The sequence below is a fragment of the Vicugna pacos genome, chromosome 16, assembly GCF_048564905.1.
Source record: "Vicugna pacos chromosome 16, VicPac4, whole genome shotgun sequence".
Lineage (NCBI taxonomy): Eukaryota > Metazoa > Chordata > Mammalia > Artiodactyla > Camelidae > Vicugna > Vicugna pacos.
Window position 1 is genome coordinate 45651535 of NC_133002.1, and position 20322 is coordinate 45671856.

Consider the following 20322-nt stretch of genomic DNA (forward strand, 5'->3'; position numbering starts at 1 on the left):
GCCCCTCCCGAAACCCGGAGAAAAGCCAAGACAGAAAGGTGAAGCTTCCCCCTTCCCTGTTCCCGGATGTGACGCCCTGCTGGCAGTCAGTCAGTATTTCTGAACTGAATTGTCAGGAATGAAAAGTTCCTCCACAGCCTCCCTAGGGACAGTGTTTGCAGGTCTGCCTTCACTTTACAGTAGTAAACTGAAGCCCTGGGTCTCCTTTGGTTCTGGGGCAGGTAGGCCAGGCCACAAAAAGGATTGGGTGAGGAGGCACTGGCCAGAGATACGCCCCTGCCCTCGCTCACCAGCCTGGCAGTCACCATCTCCCAGGCTGCAACTCTATGAAGCTATCCAGGCCTATGGGCCAGCCCTTAGGTTGGTTAAATGCTGATCATCTTTGGGCAAATATTTCAAGACCACGGGGACATCCACCCTGGGCTTTAGTGAGCCAGCAAGTAAGCGACGGCAGTTAGAATGGAGTTGCAGGCAAGGCTTCAAATTTTCCATAATCCTAGGTGTTAAAGTGGCTTGGTGTGGGCTGGCCTTCAAAGCAGATGTCAGTGTCTTCAGAAGTAGGCGTGCATTGGGGAAACAAGCCCTTATGTAGACCTCAGTCCAGAGCTGGGGCCTCCTTTCTACCCAGCTCTCTCCCTACAGAGACAGGAGGCCGTGGGAATGTGCCACAGGGTCTCGGGTCAAATGCAGAGTTAATCCAAAGGCAGGAGGCAAACATCTGGAACACAGAGTCTGAAAGCCCAGCGCCAGTAAGTACTGGCAGCAGAGGGTGAGGGCCACGCCCAGGAGGTCCTCCAACAGCGGCTGCCTGAGGCAGGTCCCGGCTAATGAGCTTGGAGGCCCCGGGGTCCTTCCCTGGTTTGGTTCAAGCCAGTCAAGGCTCCTTGTGGGGAGGCCCCCAACCCCAAGCAGTGGTTCTCTCCGAGCTCTCTGACCTGAAGTCCTGGAAGGGGTTGAGTGAAGAACTCAGGGACCGTTGGGACAAAAAGACTAACAGCAGCCACCAAACCAACTCCTGCAGACCTGGGTGGCGGTGCTAATGGCCAGCAGGGTCCCCACCATAAGACAACAGCAGACTCCAAGAAGCAGGCATGAGTTTTGAGGAAGACACTGGGGCCTCTCCAGGAGATCTGTTTCTTCCGGAGCAAACACAGGCCTCAGTTTCCATTCCATGACTGGGGCCAACCAAGGCAAAGCTCACTCCCAGGGCTGTTGTACACCTCAAATCTCAGAGGCAGCTCAGGCTGGGCCTGGGCCCAGAGCTGACCAAGCCTATGACAGGGAGCCTTTCCAAGTTCCAGATCCTACCCAAGGTAGGAGAGTCGGGCACTTTGTTCTTTGATACCCTTAGAAGCCTGCACAGGGAGGCTACTCTGGGCCTTGGGGAGCTGTCTGATGTCTGTGAGGCTGTACAGGCAAGCCTTGCCTCTCCGACTCCTGCCATCTGCAGAATGCAGTGCACATCTTGCTAAGAACAGCAGCTTCTTTGGTCTGGGTATCTTGGAGTCCAGGAGTCAAAGGTCAGCCACCATCGGTGCCTACAGTTTGCAGCACAGGGACGACGGGAAGAAGGGAGGACCCTCGAGGCCTCTGATGAAAATCCAATACAGTGGTGTTGCTGGCTCTGGCAGCAGTCTGCAGAAAGTGGGCAGCATCCCTGCAGGGGCAGGGGCAGGGGCAGCACAGCCCCATCCCAAGTATACAATTTCCTGCAGCTCTGGGAGACTGCAAAATTAGCCTCTGGCAAACCTCACCAAAACCTATAGCCTGCAACACAGGCCTTTTGGCCCGCAGAGCATGGCTTCAGTTAGTGGGACCAGACTGAGCCTGGCCTGCCGGCTAAGGCTTCCTTCCCTCTACAAGCAGCCAGGAAACCCCCTGGCCCACACATCACACCATCCACCCATCACTTCCTCCTAAAGCAAAAGTTACATACAAGCCTGGATGTGGGCTGCTGACAATTCCACAGCCCAAACCTCCCCAAGCCACTTAGCAGAGTACAACTGAGGAATGCCCACATGGACAGCCACGTGACCGGAGGCTCCATTATTTTGGGGGAAACTGGCAGCATCAGTAACTATCACCACCACCACCACAAAAATCCACAAAACATCATCAGAGAAAATCAGACTCAGACAATGGCGACAGGAAATCTACTACTCCTTGCCGCTATTTGCAGGCTATGCTCTTGGAAAAGAGCACAAGAGATGGCTAATGGGTTGGAAGGCACAGGCCGGGGGCTGGTGGCTGGTGGCTGGAGGTCTGGGTGTGGCCCCTCACCATCCTTGCCCAACCACCCTGGGGGCATCAGGGTGCTGGCTCTTTGCTCTGAGACGAGCTAAGCAGAGCTTGCACTGATGTGGTCTCCACCAGGTCCTAGATGCTACAAGGAGGTCAAAGGTCCCCTTCAAACTGCCAGTCACCCTAGACAGTGGAAAAATACAATCTCCCAGGGGACTTATCCCTATAAGGTTGGCAACAGCTGGCTAAAGAGTCCTGATTTAAAAATCAGTTGGCAGGATGACTTCCTACAGGGAGCAGGCCAAGAGGACTGGGAGAAGGGCCTTGATTCATGAAATCTGCTACCACAGATCATCCCCGCTGCCCAGGTTCAGAATACAGAAGAGGCCTGGCCCCGGTAAGAAAGCCCCCGAGTCGGGTCAGCCCCAGCTAGGACATCACCCGCTGTTCCATGAGAGCTGAGCTCTCCCCAAAGTTCAGCACAGCCCCACCGTCTCACCCTGCCTTCTCGAAGCCAATCATTCCAGCTGATTCAGAAGGGAACTGGACAAGATTTCCCACATCCTCTTTCTCCGGCTCCCCAGAGAAAAGTCAATGCCTGCTTTCAGAAGAAACAGTTCACTGTACCAATATGTGTTTGTCTGGCACTGTCCTTAGGTTCTAATTTGAAAAATGATCTGGATTCAGTTTTTCATCAGAGATCAAACATCCTTGTACATTTGGAACATGAAAGATATTTAAAATATTTATATATATATATATAATATATATATATACTTTTATTATTCACCCGTTAACTCCATAATATGCCAATCACGAGCTAGTTTTCAGCAGTTACATTCCCTTGATCACGGCTGCATAACGATGTGATTAATTGGAAAACAGGGAGACCAGAGACACGGCCAGAGGTGACATCACGCAGCCTACGCCATTGCAATACAATTGTCAAGTTCAGTGGCGGTTTGGTAAAGCCGGTTCAGTTCTGTTTCCTTTGCCAGGGATTCTCCCGTTTGTAAAAATTGGACCAAGTGGGGTTCCATTTCCTGCTTTGAATTCTCAGTGGCTTTATCCAGAATCTCACTGGCAATTGGTTACTGTAACACCAGCCCAACCTAGGAGAGCCAAGGGGGAGAGGCAAAGTTGAGCTGACAGTTGTCCAGAGACTGTCCCACTTCCCTGCCCAGACCTGAAGTTCCAATGACAGAGCCTGCAGAGTGCCACCGCACCATATGAACAGACTCATGGAGAGCGCGGGGCTCTCACTCAACCTCTGGGAGATGCTTTATACATCTATCAGATCCTTCAAGGAAAGCAGCTGTCAGTATCCTGAGGGCCCTGGTCACAGGGCCTCCTTCCAGCTTATCTGTCAGTTATCCTGCAAATGCTGACTACACCCATGGCCCTGAGCTGTCCTTTGGAGCTGGCAGAGAAAAAGGTTACACTGGGATGAGGGCAGCAGCCCAGCAGAGGAAAAACCCCTCAGATCCTTAGCGACTGTCCCTTCCTGGCTAACCATGGGCATTCAACTTGCACAGTGTTCTGAGACGGTCTGAAGCCCTGCCCCAGCCAGATGAGGCGGCTCACCTGGTGGGAAGAGAAACCGGAGACAACCTTCCTGCTTCTTTGCGGCTCTGGGGCCAGTGCCCTCAGCCACCCTCATGCCATCAGCTGCAAGGGGACCACTGACCCTGCAGGTCAGGCCACCAGAGGGAGGGGATTTTCCAAGGGCCCAGACTGATGCTAGCTCCCAGGCCTAAGGCCCCGTTTCTGTTGGAGACACCAGCTCCCTGACCCAGGCCAGCCCAGCTGCCTGGCTGCAAGGGACCCCCGGTGGGAGGCTGCAAACAGCACGTACATACATACCTTCTCCGCTCCCATGCTGGGGCACTTCCAATTGTAAAGATAATACTGTAAGTTGCCATCCCCTATGCCGAACTTGAGCTTCTCCAGGAAGGTTTTGTTCTCCATGAGATCCAGTGCATTGAACACGTCAAACCCTTTCTGCACGGTGGTAGGGAGGAACAAGGACAGGTGAAGGCAGGTGAAAGCTGCCTCACCTTCCTGCCCTTTTCTATCCCATCAAAATCGTCCCGCAGACAGCCCCAATCTTCCTTCAGAAACTCCTGCTGCTTCCGTTTACATCCAGGCTCCAGCCAGTGGACCCCTCTGGTGGCCGGTCTCATGACCCTCTGAGCGCCACCCGACCTGGCCCCTCCTTGGCGTCCAGACCACAGTTCCCATTGTTCCTTGCTACGCCTACCTGAAACATTCTAGTAATTCCCACAGTCCTCTCTGGGGACCAAGCCCTGAACTCTTTCCTCTAAGAAGCTGACTCCTACGAGCCACTCGCTGTTTGCACTGCTCCCTCGCTTCCCGACACCCCAACTCGCAGGCCTCTGGTTATGTACCCGGGACTTCATAGCATCTGATACACTGCTCTGAGATTGCTACAGACACTTCCTTCCTCAGTCTCACCAACCCAATCAGAAGCTCTCCCGGGGCAGAGACCAGACTATCCACTGTTTGGCCGGCCCACAGTGGGCTGGGCTGCGTGCGGGCAGAGCCCTGGGTGCAAGACTGACCGGCGACCTCTCAGTGAAAGAGAAGCTGGGCCCTCCCCCCTGCTCTACAGTCAGCCGCTCCAGTGACTCACCACAACAGACACCAAGTTCCCCATTCCCACGCTGTGGAAGGCGGGAGGAGAACCCCTCTACTCCCCACACAGGCCTGGCTATTTAGGCTCCTTGGCAGCACCTCCCATGAGAATGAAACTCACTGAAGGAGTTCGATGCCTTCACCTCAGGTGGACGCTCCTAGTTCCCTCCTACTTTCAGCTGGCTGAAAACTGCCAGCTGCTCTCTGAGTGGAGCAGGAGGGCGAGGAGGCCTCGAGGCCCCCAGCCCGTGGGCGCCTACCCGCTAGCCATGCTCACCACCGCCCTGCTGCCCCTTCCCTCCGGTCCACTCCTCACCATTTTGGCGAGAACAAGGGCGTCGCTCATGAGGTCTAGAAGAGGGGTCTGGGTGTGAACGTTGTAAAAAGAATAAGCAGCCTTTAGACTCTTGTGGGTTGGATGGTTCATGATGGTGGAGGGAAGTGTATAAAAGCTCAGGAAATCGGTCACCTCACCGTTTGCATTCTGAAGGGAAGACAGTGGAAGAAGGCAGCGTCACACATGCACAGGGATCCTGCAGTCTGGGAACAGAATATTTTCTACTGCCCTGCACCACCCTCAGGCAGCTGCCCCGCCAGATGAATGGGTGGAAACTGAAACAGGATACGCAGGGAGGAGGAGACACATTGGCCAAGGGTACTTGAGGCCAGAGCCAGGAGGAAAATCCAGGCTGGCCTGTGGGCTGAACCTGCCGTGCGCTCTTTCCCTGCCTGCGTCGCCAGGGGCTTCTTGTGGCTCATGTGCCCCCAGACACCTGGCCAGCACTAGACCAAGCTGGGACAGGCAGGGGATGGGAGGCTTATCTGACTAAGATGGGCTCAGGCCTCTCTACTCTGGGTCACCAATGGGGATGGGGGAGGGGGCGAGAAAGGGCTCATGCCAGGTCCAGAAGATCTCGTTTTGGCCAATGCAAGCTATGACTTCGAGTCTTTAATGTGGACCAAGCAGGGATGGCCAAGAAGTCTAAGGTGCCAACACTCCCGTCCACCAGCCTGGGAAAGCTAGACCCTGTGAAGGGGTCACAGGCCCAGAACACCCTTCCCCACTCACCTCCACCACAAAAGTATCAATGATATTCTCCTGGGGGTAGAACCAGTGTTCCACCTCCTCCTGGCTCATGACTGGCGTGAGGTGAAACTGCTTCAGGTACCGGGTGAGGAGCTGGTGCACTACTGGAATGTCCTTTTTTTCCATTGGTCGAAGCCCAGCTGTTTTGGGAGTCTGGAAGAAAGAAACCAAAGAGCTTCAGATCTGCTGACCGTGAGTGTCTTGGTTCCTTTTCAAGTCCTACAGGAACCAAAAACCTCACACTGTTTCCCTTCCTACCCTGACGCTGGATCTCACCACCCAGGCCCTAAAGAGAGAATCCTTGGTCATCCTAGGCAACTCCCTCTCACCCACTGTCCATATCCACTCAGGCACATGGCCTTCCTCTTCAGTGTCTTTGGCCCTTTCCCTCGTGGTTAAGGCTGTCATCCTTGACAAAGGCTGTTACATCAATCTCTCATCCACAGGGCCCAGGCTATCTTCCTAAGAAAACCCAATCCATCACATCCCACCCTGTTCCAAACTCCCTAACACAGAGCACAAAACCTTCCATCCTCTGGACCAGTGGGCTGTTTTGGCTGTGATCTTCTGTCCTCTAGCCCAGTGGTTCCTGAAGGGGGAACCCAAGGAACATCTGACAATATTCGGAGACATTTTGGTTGTCACAAGTAGGGGCAGGAGTGCTACTGGCATCTAGTGGGTAGAAGCCAGTGATGCTGCCAAACATCCTACAGTGCACAGGACGGTCTCCATGATGAAGAATTACCCGACACAAAATGTCAATGGTGCTGAGGTGGAGAAACCTAACTACCCCATGGATGTGCTGGGGTAGGCCCAGCCTAGTGCTACGCCTGGGCCTCAGCAAAGCCTTTCTTCTCTCCCCTCCTCTGGGCTTCACAACCTTCTTCCACTGAGCTGGAGCTCATCTCTTCCTACCCTGCTCTCTCTCCTGTAGACTCAGAGCACTTCACAGACAGACTCCTGGCCACAGGCATCACTGAACCCCAGGGCCCAGCAGAGTCTACACTGGATGCCTGCCCTGCCTCCCTACTTGGACACCGCTACACCAGTAGTGTCCCAGCAGGACAATGCTGCAAGTTAAATTCAGAAGAAAAGAACCAAACTTCCAGGATTTAATCTCAAACCAGAATCCCACCCCATAGCTGCTTTTTCTTAGAAATTACTTCAGTGGAATGAAGCCATGTGATGCTCTGGAGTAAATATTGGGGCTGAGGGAACATCCCTAAAGGCTTAATACACAAAGGCGGGTCAGCCAAATCTGAAAACAGTAACAGTTTATATACGTCAGTCACTGCCTGATAAAACTGCTTCCCAGTATAGAACTGCTTTTACAACTGCAGTGCTAGGACCTCTAGCTGCCAAAATCCCCTGCCAATCCTGATGTCTCTAGGGAACACTTACTGACCTTGTTTCTACATGGCAGTGCCCACAATGACACCTCAAACCCTGGACTGAAAAAGCTGCCATGCTGGGGTTCTCACCCACAGGCAGGGAGATCCAGAGACATTCTTCCGGCTGCTACACCACTTTAAGAACGCTCTCTGCCTGCCTAGAATGCAGGGCAAATCTGTCACGATTACAGAAAGAAGACGACACCCATCATGGCTCCCCAGTCCGGTTTTTGGGGGCAGTGTCTAACTGTGCTGCAGCGGTCTCTCCAAAGAAGACACTAATGACCCCAATCCAATGGTGGATTAGCTCGATTCAAGGGTGATTAATCCAGTTTGGTGGCTAATGGGTCCAGGTGGGCAGCCCTCTGATTAGCAGGCACTCAATAACCATGCTGACACTGCCTGGAAGAGCTCTGAGGGAAAAGAAGGGATTTTAAGATCCATTAGGATCCTGAAGCCAGGCACAAAAGAAGGACAAGGAGCATGTGTCTCATTAGCAAACTAGGCAAACCAGGGCCCAGAACAGAAAACCAGCTCGTTCCAGGTTGGCCCTTCAGTGGCAAAATCTGGGCAGAAGGACTGGGACTGGAAACCTGAGCTTCCCTCACAAGCTCAGGTTGTCCCTCCTCCACTTGACTCAGCAGAGGAGCAGCACTGGCTCATTTACACTGGGTTCTAGAATGTGCTGCTGTTCAGCGAGCGGGTGCTTCTTTCCATCATGTTTCACTCAGGCTATGATTACAGAGAATAGGTGTTTTCTGAGTCTGCCAATAGATGGCAGAGAAGCCAGCCCAGGTGCAGGTGCAGGAGAACAGAGAAAGTCCAACCAAAACAAAGCCCTTGCTAAAGATAACAAAACGACAGAAACGGAAAGGCTAGGAATCCGGAAACCATGGGTTGGGTTGCTTTTCTGAGAAGAGAACCCTCTCCCCACCCTAAGTCCTGCTCCTTTCCTGCTGAGGTCCAGGCCCTGCTCGGCCTCCCTCCTGCCCCTGCCCCGTGCCCCAGAGCACACTGGCCTCTGGCAGTCGGTAGAGCTTCATGGTGCGTTGCATGGTCATATTTCTGCTCAGGTGGGAGAACTTCACTTCAATCAGCTTCCGTGGGTTTAGGGATCGATGCCAGTACCTGTAGGGACATAAATGTCCTGTCCTCAGAGGATTCTGGCAAGTCTCACTAAGAGGGCATGGAGATCTCACGATGGCCAGCAGGTGGCGTGAGAGACCCACCAGGCCCCACTTGAGCTAAGGACATGGCCCCTACTCACCACCCTCCCCCAGTTAAGTGTAGAGCTGCCACAGCTCTTCCTGTATTTTCTTTCTCAAGTTCAAAAGCCACTCCTCTGTTATAGTAGTTGTCTGGGAAGAGCAATACTCCCTCCTGGAATCAAGTCAATGGCAAAGACTTCTAGTTAGAGCTCTGAGTATTCAGCCTCTGCCTCCCGCCTCTTCTGCATTTGTCTGGTGTTTTTATTTTCGAAGATTTTAAGGCAGAAAGTGTTCAATTGTTTCAAAGAACTTTCAAAGGCAGACACTGTGCTTAGTTCACACAGGGATCAGACATGTTCTCTTTGGCCCACACAATATTCAAAACAAAATAAAACTTTAGGACGTTTACAATAAAAATCCAGATTTGGGCTCATCTTTAAAAACAAAAACGGGGGGAGGGCATAGCTCAAGTGGTAGAGCGCATGCTTAGCATACAGCATACACAAGGTCCTGGGTTCAATCCCCAGTACCGCCTCCAAAATTAAATAAACCTAATTACTCTTCCCGCCAATCAATCAATCAATCAATCAAAAGAAAAACAAAACCCCAGCAGATTGACGCCCGCCATTTCCAAACGGCAGGAATCAGGGGGAGCTGAGAAAGTCTAACTCCTTTTGGCAGGACAGGCACTGAGCAGGCTGCCAGTTCCCCCTGCCTCCCCCTTCTCTCCCCTCCGCTCCCCACCTGGCTCCTGTGGGCCCCACCACCCATCTTATGAGATACCAGAGCAGTGAGATGCTCTTGGGCACACACTAAGCTGAGGGGCAGAGCTGTGACTCACAGTGACACAAGCTCCTCAACTACAGCGGGCACATCACTATTTCAAGGACCTTGCAAAGAAGAGACTTTTACCTGCAGGTGCCAACAGGCTTTGGTAATACTACCCCGGCAGTGTAAACAGCTTGGAAGATGCCCTCCAGGTGAACCCTCCGGGTTATCTCACGGATCAGGACTGGAGCCACCCTTTTGGAGCGAAGCTTCTTGTGAACACAGAGGAAGTTGATCTCCACCATCTTCTTTTCTCTGAAGAGGGAGGGAAAAACCCAGGGACAGGCTTTTTAACAGGCAAGGTAACCCTTTCAAGCATGTAGTGCCCCCTTCCCGTAGGGACCGGGGACTTCAGCACAGGCGGGTGTTCTGCCACCACCTGCACTCAGCAGTCAGGACCAGGACTCCCTCCCGCTGCTATGCTCTGCTGAACCAGCCATAGAGCTCGCCCTTTTCTCAACAGAGACCCTACTTCCAAAGGTAAGTGGGACTCGAGCAAACTCCATTATTTAAGGCACCACCAGCATCTCCCTGATGAAGCCCCAACAGTAGGCGGGCGGAGTCCCACCTCTAGCTGTCAGGGAACTCCACAGAATAAGTCAAGGGTGATTTTAGGATTTCAAGGTTCTGACTCCCACAAGAATCCACAGCTTCAAAGCCCAGAAGGCGCTGATAGAAGGTTCTGACATTTCCAGAGAAAATGAAGAGCAGAGCTTGAAGGCCTCATGATTCTGGATGTGAGTCACAGTAGCTCATGTCTGAAGCAGCTCGAGTGCATCAACACGTGACTGGTGCGAGGGCAAACACTGAGCTCCCATTTGGGTAGCACACCGGCCTTCAGGCTGACCCTTCCAGCCCAATTCAATTCAAGCAACAGTTCAGAGCCAGATAGCAGTTCCAATTATGAATTTCTATTCCCAGTGCCCAAGTTCCCTCTCTTCATGGCAACTTCCCTCTTTCTCTTATGGAAGGTATGCATATTTTTTTCCACCTTCCCAGACTGAGCAGGATGGTGGGGACGGGATGGGGGGGACAGGGGGGACACGGGGGGGCTGGTGCTTACGTGTCATAGATATGTATATTTGCTGGGATGGCGCTGATGAACCCAACCAGTTTCCGACTTGAGACCACTCGAACCCCACAGTGCCACTGGGGGAGCCAGCCAGGCGGCCGGAGAGCCCTGGAAGAGAGATGGGGCTGTGGCTGCGGTGCTGCCTGCCAGCAGGCTGGGCAGACTAAGTCTCACAGAGAGTCTGGTTCTAACCTCCTTGTGCCCCCCCTCCCAAGAGGTTAACAGCTTAATTCTCGGCAGGGCCAAACCCTCCTGGATACCAATGGGATCAAGCCATAGCCCTTTCTTCCTGCTCAGTCCACTCGGCCTACCTACTCACCCAATCCAGGGCTGTCATACTGAGGATTTCCCACTGGATCCAATTCACTGTGCTCACTCACTCTGACAGCCTGAGCCAGGGCACTGGCCTCCTCGGCTCCAAGTCCAGTGGGTCCCGACTGTACAGCCCCTGGAGCGCTGGTCTCCATCTCCCACTGGGCACCATCACCTCCCCTCTTCCCGCTTGACCATTCTTCCTTTCCGTCCCCTTTCAGGCAGACCCCCTCTGTGCCAGCCTCATGCCTCTACCTTCCTGGATATCCAATGAGGCCCAGGAGGACGGATGGCTCAGCCAGGCAAAGCCATTTTCATAAAACTGAGAGTGTGCAGGAAACGGGCAGAAAACAACCCTCTTCTTTTAAATCTTAGTCTCATCCCTTCTTCCCTTCTTACATACAGTCACCATATAATAAACGATCTTTCCTTCTGGGTACCAATGCCACAAAGGTCTCCCTCACCCACTCTGTCTTAAATAGGTTTTGATTCTAAGCTCCACTGGAAGTATATCTCCTTCAGACCCAGGAACTCAAAAATTACATATTAATTTGCCATTCAAAGGTTGGCTCTTAGCAGGAATGAAAAATCTGGTACCCTGTAGTGGTTCTGCTCTATGTCTGACTCCCAAATCATGAGAAAGCCTTAAAACTCACCACAAAAGAAATTCTGGGGAATAATCAAATCGGAACATGTTGTCATCATCTTCCACATAATTCTCATTCAGAAGGGTGTATAGTTCTTTCAGCTGCAGAGACATGAGGAGCTGCCTTAGAGGTATTCTGCCAGACGGGGGACCAACTCCAATACCCTGGGGCTCCAAGCTTTTCAGGACAAGGCAAACTACCAGAAACTATGTTTAATCTCACAAACCTTTTCCATCTAGGTGCAGAAGGGACTGTTTGGAACAAAGAGCTGTAATGGGAAACTGAGCCACCAAGGGGGAGAGTGGAGACTTAAGCACGTGAAGTAGCAGACCAAGAACGTCTTCCAGCTAACCAGCCACCCCTTTGCTAAGACAAGGGACTGAATGAATGGATGAGCAAGAAAACTGAGGGCATGAAGAAAAGATTTCCTCTTTGGGGAGCTGCATGGTTAACTCTCAACCTGCCAGAGAAGCCAAGCGCTGTTTATGTGGAGTTGGGGGCAGGCCCCAGAGGGTCTGCTCAGACCTGCTTGGCTCAGCATTGAACAGATCCTTGAAGAAGGCTTGAGTGAAGCGGTCTCAGAATGACTGCAGGGCTCTCTGTGAAAGCAGCGCCCAGTCCACACTCGTGGCCTGTCCAGGCCTACTCACCACACCACGGTCCCCCAGGTCCAAGGCGTCCCAGGTGAAGCCCTGGGGCAGGGTGTAGGGCTCCTGGCGGATGTTGTCTTTGTCAGGCTCCACGGGACCGTGTGTGTTCACAACTTCTCCTGGAAGAAGAGCACAGCCATGAGCCTCACCCTCTGCCTCCTAGGGGAGGGAAGGGGCTCAGCTCAAAAAGCGACCTCAGCAAATTCTTCCTGTCCCTAGGAGTCCTCCGTCTGAAGAACACTCTGTTCTTGGCAACTGCAGACCATCTCTCCAGTGATCCTTCGCCCCTGACCGAGGGCCAATTCACGGCAAAACTTCAGAACAATCCCTGGGATCCAAGGTGATTGGTTTCTTGGACATTCTTTTAAATCTCCCTTCAGTTACTGAATGACAAACATTTCTCTTGACTAATTTGGCTTCCTGCCTCCTGGTTGGTGCAGAGAGTCCTGTCATGGCCCTGGCCCAGGTCCATCGACCTGAATGGATTTATAAGGAGTTGCAACAAGGCTGCTTTTGTGTCAACAGCAACAACAATGTACCGGGCCCGTTCCTGAACTAGATGATGGCACTGAGGCGCCAGGCTCACTCCCGGCCCTGCCAGCCTCAGCTCTCAGCAATGTGGGCCAGTCAACTGCTGCCGCCAACTCAGGCCCTCGGTGTTTACAGAGTCCTGCGAGCGCCTTTAGGCTGAATCACTGAGACTGCACCACGCTGCTGGGAAGCTATCCTTGGACACAATACCCCCACCCGGGACAGACACCCTTCTCCTGCAGAGTGTGTGGGAGTGCTGGGGCGTGCTTAGATAGCCCTGATTCCTAACCACAGCCAAATCAGACTCATCTGATAAACTTGGATGAATGAGCCACTTAATTTCAGCCCCTGGGATTATTTGGCTCTGGTGGTGTCTATAATTCAGAGCTCATTCATGTTCACAATGTGGAAGAATACAACATTTAGTACATTTTAAAAAGTCTTTACAAGGGACCCACTCAGTACATGGCTCCCAGCACAAGGCCCTGTATGTTTTAGGCACTCAGTTCATGTTTTTACCGACTTTCAGACTCCTGGCCCCAACACACCATTCTAACATGGAACAGAAAGCTCTAGACCCTCTCAGTGATGGATCTGTGGGGGCAGGTGCAGTGGAAATGAATGCATCCAGCCATGAGACAAGGACAATTCCACCAGGACTGACCATCTAACTCTCATCCAGCACATTTACTCAACACCAACCAGACCTCATGCGCTAGGATAGAGGTGGGAAAAGACAAGGTCCCTGGCACCACAAGATGTACCATCTTTTGGGGAAATAGTCAAGAAATGAGTCATTACTAACATGCTAAAGGTCACAAATTAGAAAGAACAGGCAACAATGGGGACACACAGCAGGGAAAATTCCGGTTAAATCCTATTTATAAATTGGCTCCCAAACAGGTTTGCTTGGGGGAAAAGTTATATTTTTCTTCCCTAGTTTAGAAACTGGCCTTTTGATTTATTCATAAGTAGCCCTTGTGAATTAGTTTAATATAAGTCAGTCCACTTTTAATTCCCTGTCACATATAATTTTTTGAGCCTACCAAGCCAAGGGCCAGACCCTTGGAAAGTACCAAGGATTTCTCCTCTAGTCTTGTCCAGGTGCTAGTCAGTATTCCCTACCTTGTTTTGAATTTATATCCTTCCCAAAAGGCATTTTAAAACTTCAGAACCTTTTTTTTTTTTTCCTAAATGATTTCCATGGACAGGATACTGGTGGTCTTCCCCACTGTATTACAATAATCTCAAGGCCAAATCACTTCATTTAGGCTGGTTACTAGGTCCCGCAGACACCAAGCATTGCCATTTGCACCTTCACCACGTGGTCAAGGAATCCTAGAATGCGCCAGCTCTAGGGCAGGAGCTGGTGAATGAAATGGACGCAGGTCCTCATCATCATGGGCACCAGGTAGACAAGCAAGCAGGCACCTGCCACCCAGCATGATGAGAGCCCACAACAATGATGCAGCAGTGCTACAGGAGCTGTGGGGGGAGGGGGGCAGGGACAGACGAGTCAGGGACGACCTCTCTGAAGAAATATCTAAAGATGTGACCCCAAGGAAAATTAGGAATTAGGCAGACAGGGTGGGCTGGGTGGCAGGGAGGATGGGCACACTGAGGCGACAGCATATGTCAAGGCCTGGAGATGGAGGGGGAACTAGGAACCAGGAGACGAGGCTGGAGAGGAGAGCTGGGGCCTACAGTGGAGGGCCCTGCGAGCTACAGAGGCTGGACTTTATCCTAGGGCTGTGGGGCATCCTTAACAGATTTTTAAGGGGTACAGAGGGAGGAATGACACCTTGAGGTCTGAATTTTACAAAGAGCACTCAATAAGTGCTTGTCCAGTGACATTACTGGGTGAACTTTTATACAATGTTCAAATGGATAAGTCTTCATCTAGGTTTTGACAGACCAGCTCCCATAGGTTATCGCAAGGCTGTTTGCTATCTGCAAGACACAGATGACAAAGCAGAGCGAGAGGAAACACTGAGAAAGCAGAAGCCACTTTTAACAGACTTGCAGACTAGGGTGCCAGCGAAGCCGAGAAGCAGCCCAGGGCTCCTGTACTGTCATCCTGCCGGTGCCCAGCACCATGGCTTCTGCCTGTCCTGCTCTGTGGACAGTGGCCTGCCCTCCACCTCCTAATGGCTCTTGAGCACCCCCGGCTGCTCTGCAGAGCACAGCAGGAAAGCAGCCAAGGACCTCCAGGCCATCACCGACCAGCAAACAACCGAGGACACCGGGAACTTTGAAAGAAAATTCTGGACTTTCAATGGGTTTCTTTCTGCACACTCTACCCTCAAATTCTCTCTCTGCCTTCCAGCATCCAAGATCCAAAACTAAGACCACAGTGCAACAGTGAAGGACTTGGGAGAAAAGAATGTGAGATTTGGGAGACCTTAAGCCCAACCAGCAGGACAAAGGAAGCTTCTCTCTCAGGGCCCAGGGCAACCAAAAAGTAGTTACTTTTTAAACCAATCTAACAGTGGCCAGATTCCAACCCACTAAAATCAGGCAAAGAAAAGGGACCCCCTCACACCCCTCCACTAGCGTGGGAAAAGGAGTGATTTTCAAAAAGAATAACATGGTCTGAGAAGAGGGATCAAAAGTTGATTTGGGAGCACAAAGAACTGTTATACGGCCGAAAACACTGGCTATTTAGAGGCCTTTCAATGGTGAACCTAGGATGATTTTAAAGTTCTGAAGAATTCTAGGCCTCTGCAGTGGAATACAATCTAATTCTAACTCTCCCCACTAGTTGTGGAGGGCCAGAAACACAGTATACTGGATATGCCCGAGTCTTATTAGCCCCCATTTAAGTGAGAAAAATTAAAGCAAGAAGCTATAAATCACACTACCCTAAGGCACTCAGAAGCAGAGGGTGACACCTCAGCCATGCAGACCAACCGATGCCCGTAACATGGTACTCTCTACGGGGTGACTCACAGACACAAAGGAATCCTTTGTTCGGACTTGACTGACCGAGGACCTGAACAGCAGACTGGCTGGATGCTTGGAGTGATCACTCTTCACAGAGCCCCACACCACACAGGGCACAGAAGAAATAAAACTGAGCCTCATACTACCTTCCAGAGAACATCTGGGTCCTTACGAGCAATAGGGTGGCTTTTCCAGAAGCTTTCTGAGAACAAAACTAGAGCACTTTCTACATTTACAGGTGGAGAAGCTGAGGCAAACAACACAGAGTAACTGGACTGAAGTAGAACAGGGGCCCATTAATTCTAATCTGCCTCTTCACCTGAAGGTTTCACGTCTATGAAGAACGGAGCTAAGTCACCCATTTGCAAACTCCTAATGAAAAAATCCAACCAAACCAAAACCCCATCTAAAAACAGCCAAGATGCGTGGCAGCCCCCACAGAATGCCTCTCCATGCATTTCACTCAGTGGGGAACGTGTAGCTCTTGATTTGGACTGTTCCTTCAGTGGGGAGTAGTCAGTGAGACCCATTACTACTAATGCCTTGGTAATAGCATTACTGTGACCCAAAGCCCTGCTGGAGGGCTTAGCCAGTGGCCTGTGACCTGGCTGACCTGGGCAGCCCGACAGACACGGTGGATGTGTCAGGGAAGGGTTCCAGAAGAGTACCTGTTGCTAATTTACCACTCATAGCCATCCAGGCACTACACTGCTTTCCACCCCCTGGGGGCATCTCTGTTACTTCTGGTCTACAAACTTCATCTGCTCTAGAGCAGAGCTTCTCAGACTTTCAAAGTGGACACAAATCCCCCATAAGTTCTGATTCTGCAGGTCTTGAGATTCTGCATTTCTACAAGCTCTAACGCAATGCCCACCCTGCTGGTGGGAGGCGCACACTCTGGAGTAGGCGAGTGCTGTGAGCACAGCTGCCCCTCTGCCCTCACCTACTCCTCCCCACCAAACACAGTGTCAGGTCTCACTGTGTTTCTGGAGGGAAGCAGTAACATGGACAACCTGAAGGTCACTTAACATTTGTTGTTAAAACACATACTTTTTTTCCCAATATACTTACTTTCCTAGTCATGTAGAAAATAGGAACTGGGCCATCAATGGATCCAGAATCATGATGCAACCACTCCAGAAACCTCTTGTCAATAGGAACCCCTGAAGCTGTCCATCAGGACTAGCGGTGGCTCGGTCTCAGCAGGCATTTCTAACTCTGCTACGTCTAGTCTCTTCTGGAATCCTGTTAGATTTTCTGCCTGTCCCAGCCCTCTGAGAGTTCATCAAAGTTTTTTTAAGAGGCGACCAAACCTACATATAGTACTGCAGGTGTTAAACCATCACTGTTAAGCAAAATGTCCCATTATTTTGCATTTAGTAAGCCTGCATCGTATGAGAGACAAGTGAAAGAGGCTGGGGACTTGGCCCGCTCCAGACTGAACATTTGCCCAGATAAATAAGACAGTCTATAAAATCTGCGTGGGAAGACAGACCCATGGGCACACACCCCCACTCATCATGTGCCAATGCTTTGTTTTTCTTTGTAGATTTATATTCGATGATGAGGGATTAAAAGGACCATTATTTGTTCTCAATATGTGCTACTGTGAAATGATAAGGCCCCTGAACAATAGTCTTTTCTATACTGCACTTTAAAGACTACTCTCTAAAAATAACCACCAAAGAACTCCAGGACTCTATTGTCCTCCGTCACAAATTCAGCGTGGAACCCTTAGCCTGGCTAAGGCACATCCCTTGCCTGGGGAAGAAAGCACATACGTACCCAGTTTGGGGACGGGCTGCGTGTCCCAGAACTGGTAGCTTCGCTTGCTAGCCTCCTCCATGGTTTTTGCAGGTCCTTGACCCACTGAAAAAAGTTCAATGGCCTTCTGTATTTCCTGGATCCTCTCTGCTGGCAAAGAGTTCATCTGAACAAGACAAAGTTGGGGAGAGAAAGGGCCCATTAGTTAATAAGAACTTTTGATGAATTCAAGTCCAAGCATTAAGAGGGTACAACTCAAGAAGGGGTGTGGTTCCTCAGTCCTAATCCCAGAAGTCATCTATTGTAGGACAACTGGTGAAAGAGCGATTGATGACAAGCAATATGACGGGTGGGTGTTCCCTACAGCGTTTCTCCTCTTCTTAGTCTTATGATGTTTGACAGCAAAAGCAATACATTCTCAGTGTAAAACTTCAAACAATGCAGAAATGTAAATACATACAGAAGGTAAAAACTCAAAAACCACATCCCTCAAATATAATCCTTGTCCCCCACAGTCGTAATGTGGGAGGTAGGGTGAGAAGAGGCAAATATAATTCCAGATTTTTTTTGCATGCAAGTTCCAAACACACACGCAACCTTCAAAAACTAAAATTGGGCCATATAGTATTATTTTACAGACTGCTCTTCTTTAAACACTGTGTCTTAGACAGCTTTCCACATGGTCACATGGACCTGCCCATTCCAACAACTGAGTCCTCTGTATGCACAGACCACAGTATTTGGCCAAACCCCTATCAATCGGCATTTCGGTGATTCTGGTCTTCAGTTTTACAGATAACGCTGTTGTGAACTTTCTTTGACATCTGTTTTTGCTCATTGAATATGAACTTCTGAAGGATAAAGTCTAAAAACAGCGGCTTGCTGGGTCAAAAAAGATGCATGTTTGAGATTATATACATTGTCAACTTGCTCCCTAAAATGAGAATATCAATTAATAACCCAGTGAAGAGCATATGAGAGCGTGTTTCTCCAGACCCTCATCATTAAACAAATCTTAATCTCTGCCTATCTAGGGGGAAAAAATAGTGAATTTTCATTCTTTCATTGTAAGTTTAACCACCTTTTCATACATTGATGAACCTTTATTTCTCCTTTGAGAACAGCCTGCTTATTTCATTATTTTAAACGACTGATTCATGTATTGCAAATACTTGCCCAGTCGTTGTTTTCTGACTTCTACAGAGAAGTTTGAAATCTGTCACTTTTTCTTTTAAGACTTCTGGATCTTACATCAGGCTTAAGATTATATAAATACCTATAATTTCTTTTAATACTTTTACTACCTCTTTTTTTTTTTTGATTTAGCTTGTGAAGGAAAGAAAGAATATAAATGAGCATGTTTACAATGCTTATTCCTGGGAGGTAGGACTATGAGTGATTTTAATTTTCTTCCTCTTGCTGTTTTTTCCTAAATTCTGTATGATGAATTGCATCACTCTCATAAAGAGAAAAACGGAAGGGCAATGTAAACAGTGTCTTGTTGAGATTTTCTAATTTCAAAGAGAACCATTTCGATACAGGCCTGAGCACAAATCCCCCTGGAGTCATCCAAACACCCACCCCAGACAAACAAAAAAGAATCCTTAAAGCTGAAGCAGGGCCTGGGCTAGGATTCCTGACTGAAACACCCAGGTAAAGACACTCCTCTCATCTTCAAAATGGGAAGACTCCCCACCTACCTTGTAGGGAAGTTGAAGCTGGAGGTTAATTTAAATGAAGTGCCTGGAAAAAACCTAGCTTGCCAACATGGTGGTCTACAATGGTGTGACTTTTTTCTCATTGAAAATAGTGGGGGTTAAAAAAAAAGACTTGGAAGTCGTATCTCAATAAGGTAGAAAATTCAAGTTGGAGCATAACGTTTCAGGCACAAAGCAAAGTGCAGGCATACTGGTGAGACTGGATTTCTTGTGAAGCTTATAAACTGAGGCAATTCTACAACAGGAATTATGGCCATGTTTGAACTTCCTCCAGAGCCTACTTTGAAGAGGACAGCACTCACCTGAAATAAAGTTTTTTAATGTTTTTAAATGTTGTTTAATTTATAAAACAAAACAATCTGTACCCATACTTCTGGGTTTCATGTCAGTGTGTCAGTCTTAGATCGTAAGGCCAGTGGTTCTCAACAGTGGAACTCAGAAATGAGCTCTGTGGAAGCTCCAGTTCTCATTATAATGACTATGGCATCAAGAGAATGCTTGCAACACAAAAAGGTCTGCCTTCAAAAGAAGAGGCCTTTTATTCTCACAATGGTGGTGAATCAGAGAGAAAAAGCCAAGAACACTGCTCTAGGCAACAGGGGCTGTCACAAAGGAACCACTCTGTGGCACCTAGCACAGCAGCTGTGTACCTGTAAGTTCTGAGGGGGCACCACGCCTGGGAGTCACTGTCTAACCTGCCGCCCCTTTTAAGGTCCAACAGCAGTTCCGTCACCTAGGTCTAGGGCAGCAGGGGGCAGCAGAGGGATCTAATGCCTCCATCTTGAAGTCATACCAGTGGAGATCATCAATCTACATTGTTCCTATACATTTACCCCCAAACGCTCTCATCTGAAAAAGTGACTCTCAGTCACAAGAAAACAGAGCCCGCTTGTTACCTTCACAGGCTGATCCTGGGCTGAGTCTGTCTCATTGCCTTTCTCTTTCTTCTTTTTTTGTTTCTTTTTCTTCTTTTTGGCTCCAGTGTCGTTGGCTGGACTGAAACCACTGTAAGACAAAGGAAATACTGATGCAAGGTTCTTAAAAAAATCATCCGTTTTGAGCTACACTGACAAAGAGCTTTCTGTGGAGCCAGACCTTCCTTAATCAAGACTGTTGGCTTCAGAAGCTGACTAGAGAATCCAGGCCCCAGAAGGGGCATTCAGAGGACACTAGCAGACACAGCTCTCCTCTCCACTGCCACCAGTGCCCAGAAAGGGAGCGATGTGCAAGGAATGTTCTATTTGTTTGGAAGAAACTTTTCTGTTCTTGCTTTTA

At 49.9% G+C, this 20322-nt stretch overlaps 1 protein-coding gene across 2 annotated transcripts in view; it reads right to left on the minus strand.

The window, feature by feature from the left end:
- Nucleotides 1-3002: 3002 nt before the first annotated feature.
- NMT1 (N-myristoyltransferase 1) overlaps nt 3003-20322 on the minus strand; it is a 29679-nt gene continuing 12359 nt past the window's right edge. For both annotated transcript variants that reach the window (XM_072939162.1, XM_006217473.3), the window contains exons 2-12: nt 19944-20052; nt 17351-17495; nt 12092-12210; nt 11451-11542; nt 10474-10590; nt 9495-9665; nt 8394-8502; nt 5966-6136; nt 5213-5380; nt 4105-4242; nt 3003-3353 (exon numbers count right to left, since the gene is read on the minus strand). In XM_072939162.1, coding sequence (XP_072795263.1) covers nt 3333-3353; nt 4105-4242; nt 5213-5380; nt 5966-6136; nt 8394-8502; nt 9495-9665; nt 10474-10590; nt 11451-11542; nt 12092-12210; nt 17351-17495; nt 19944-20052 — 1360 coding nt within the window. In that variant the 3' untranslated portion in view covers nt 3003-3332. The remainder of the gene's footprint in view (nt 3354-4104; nt 4243-5212; nt 5381-5965; nt 6137-8393; nt 8503-9494; nt 9666-10473; nt 10591-11450; nt 11543-12091; nt 12211-17350; nt 17496-19943; nt 20053-20322) is intronic.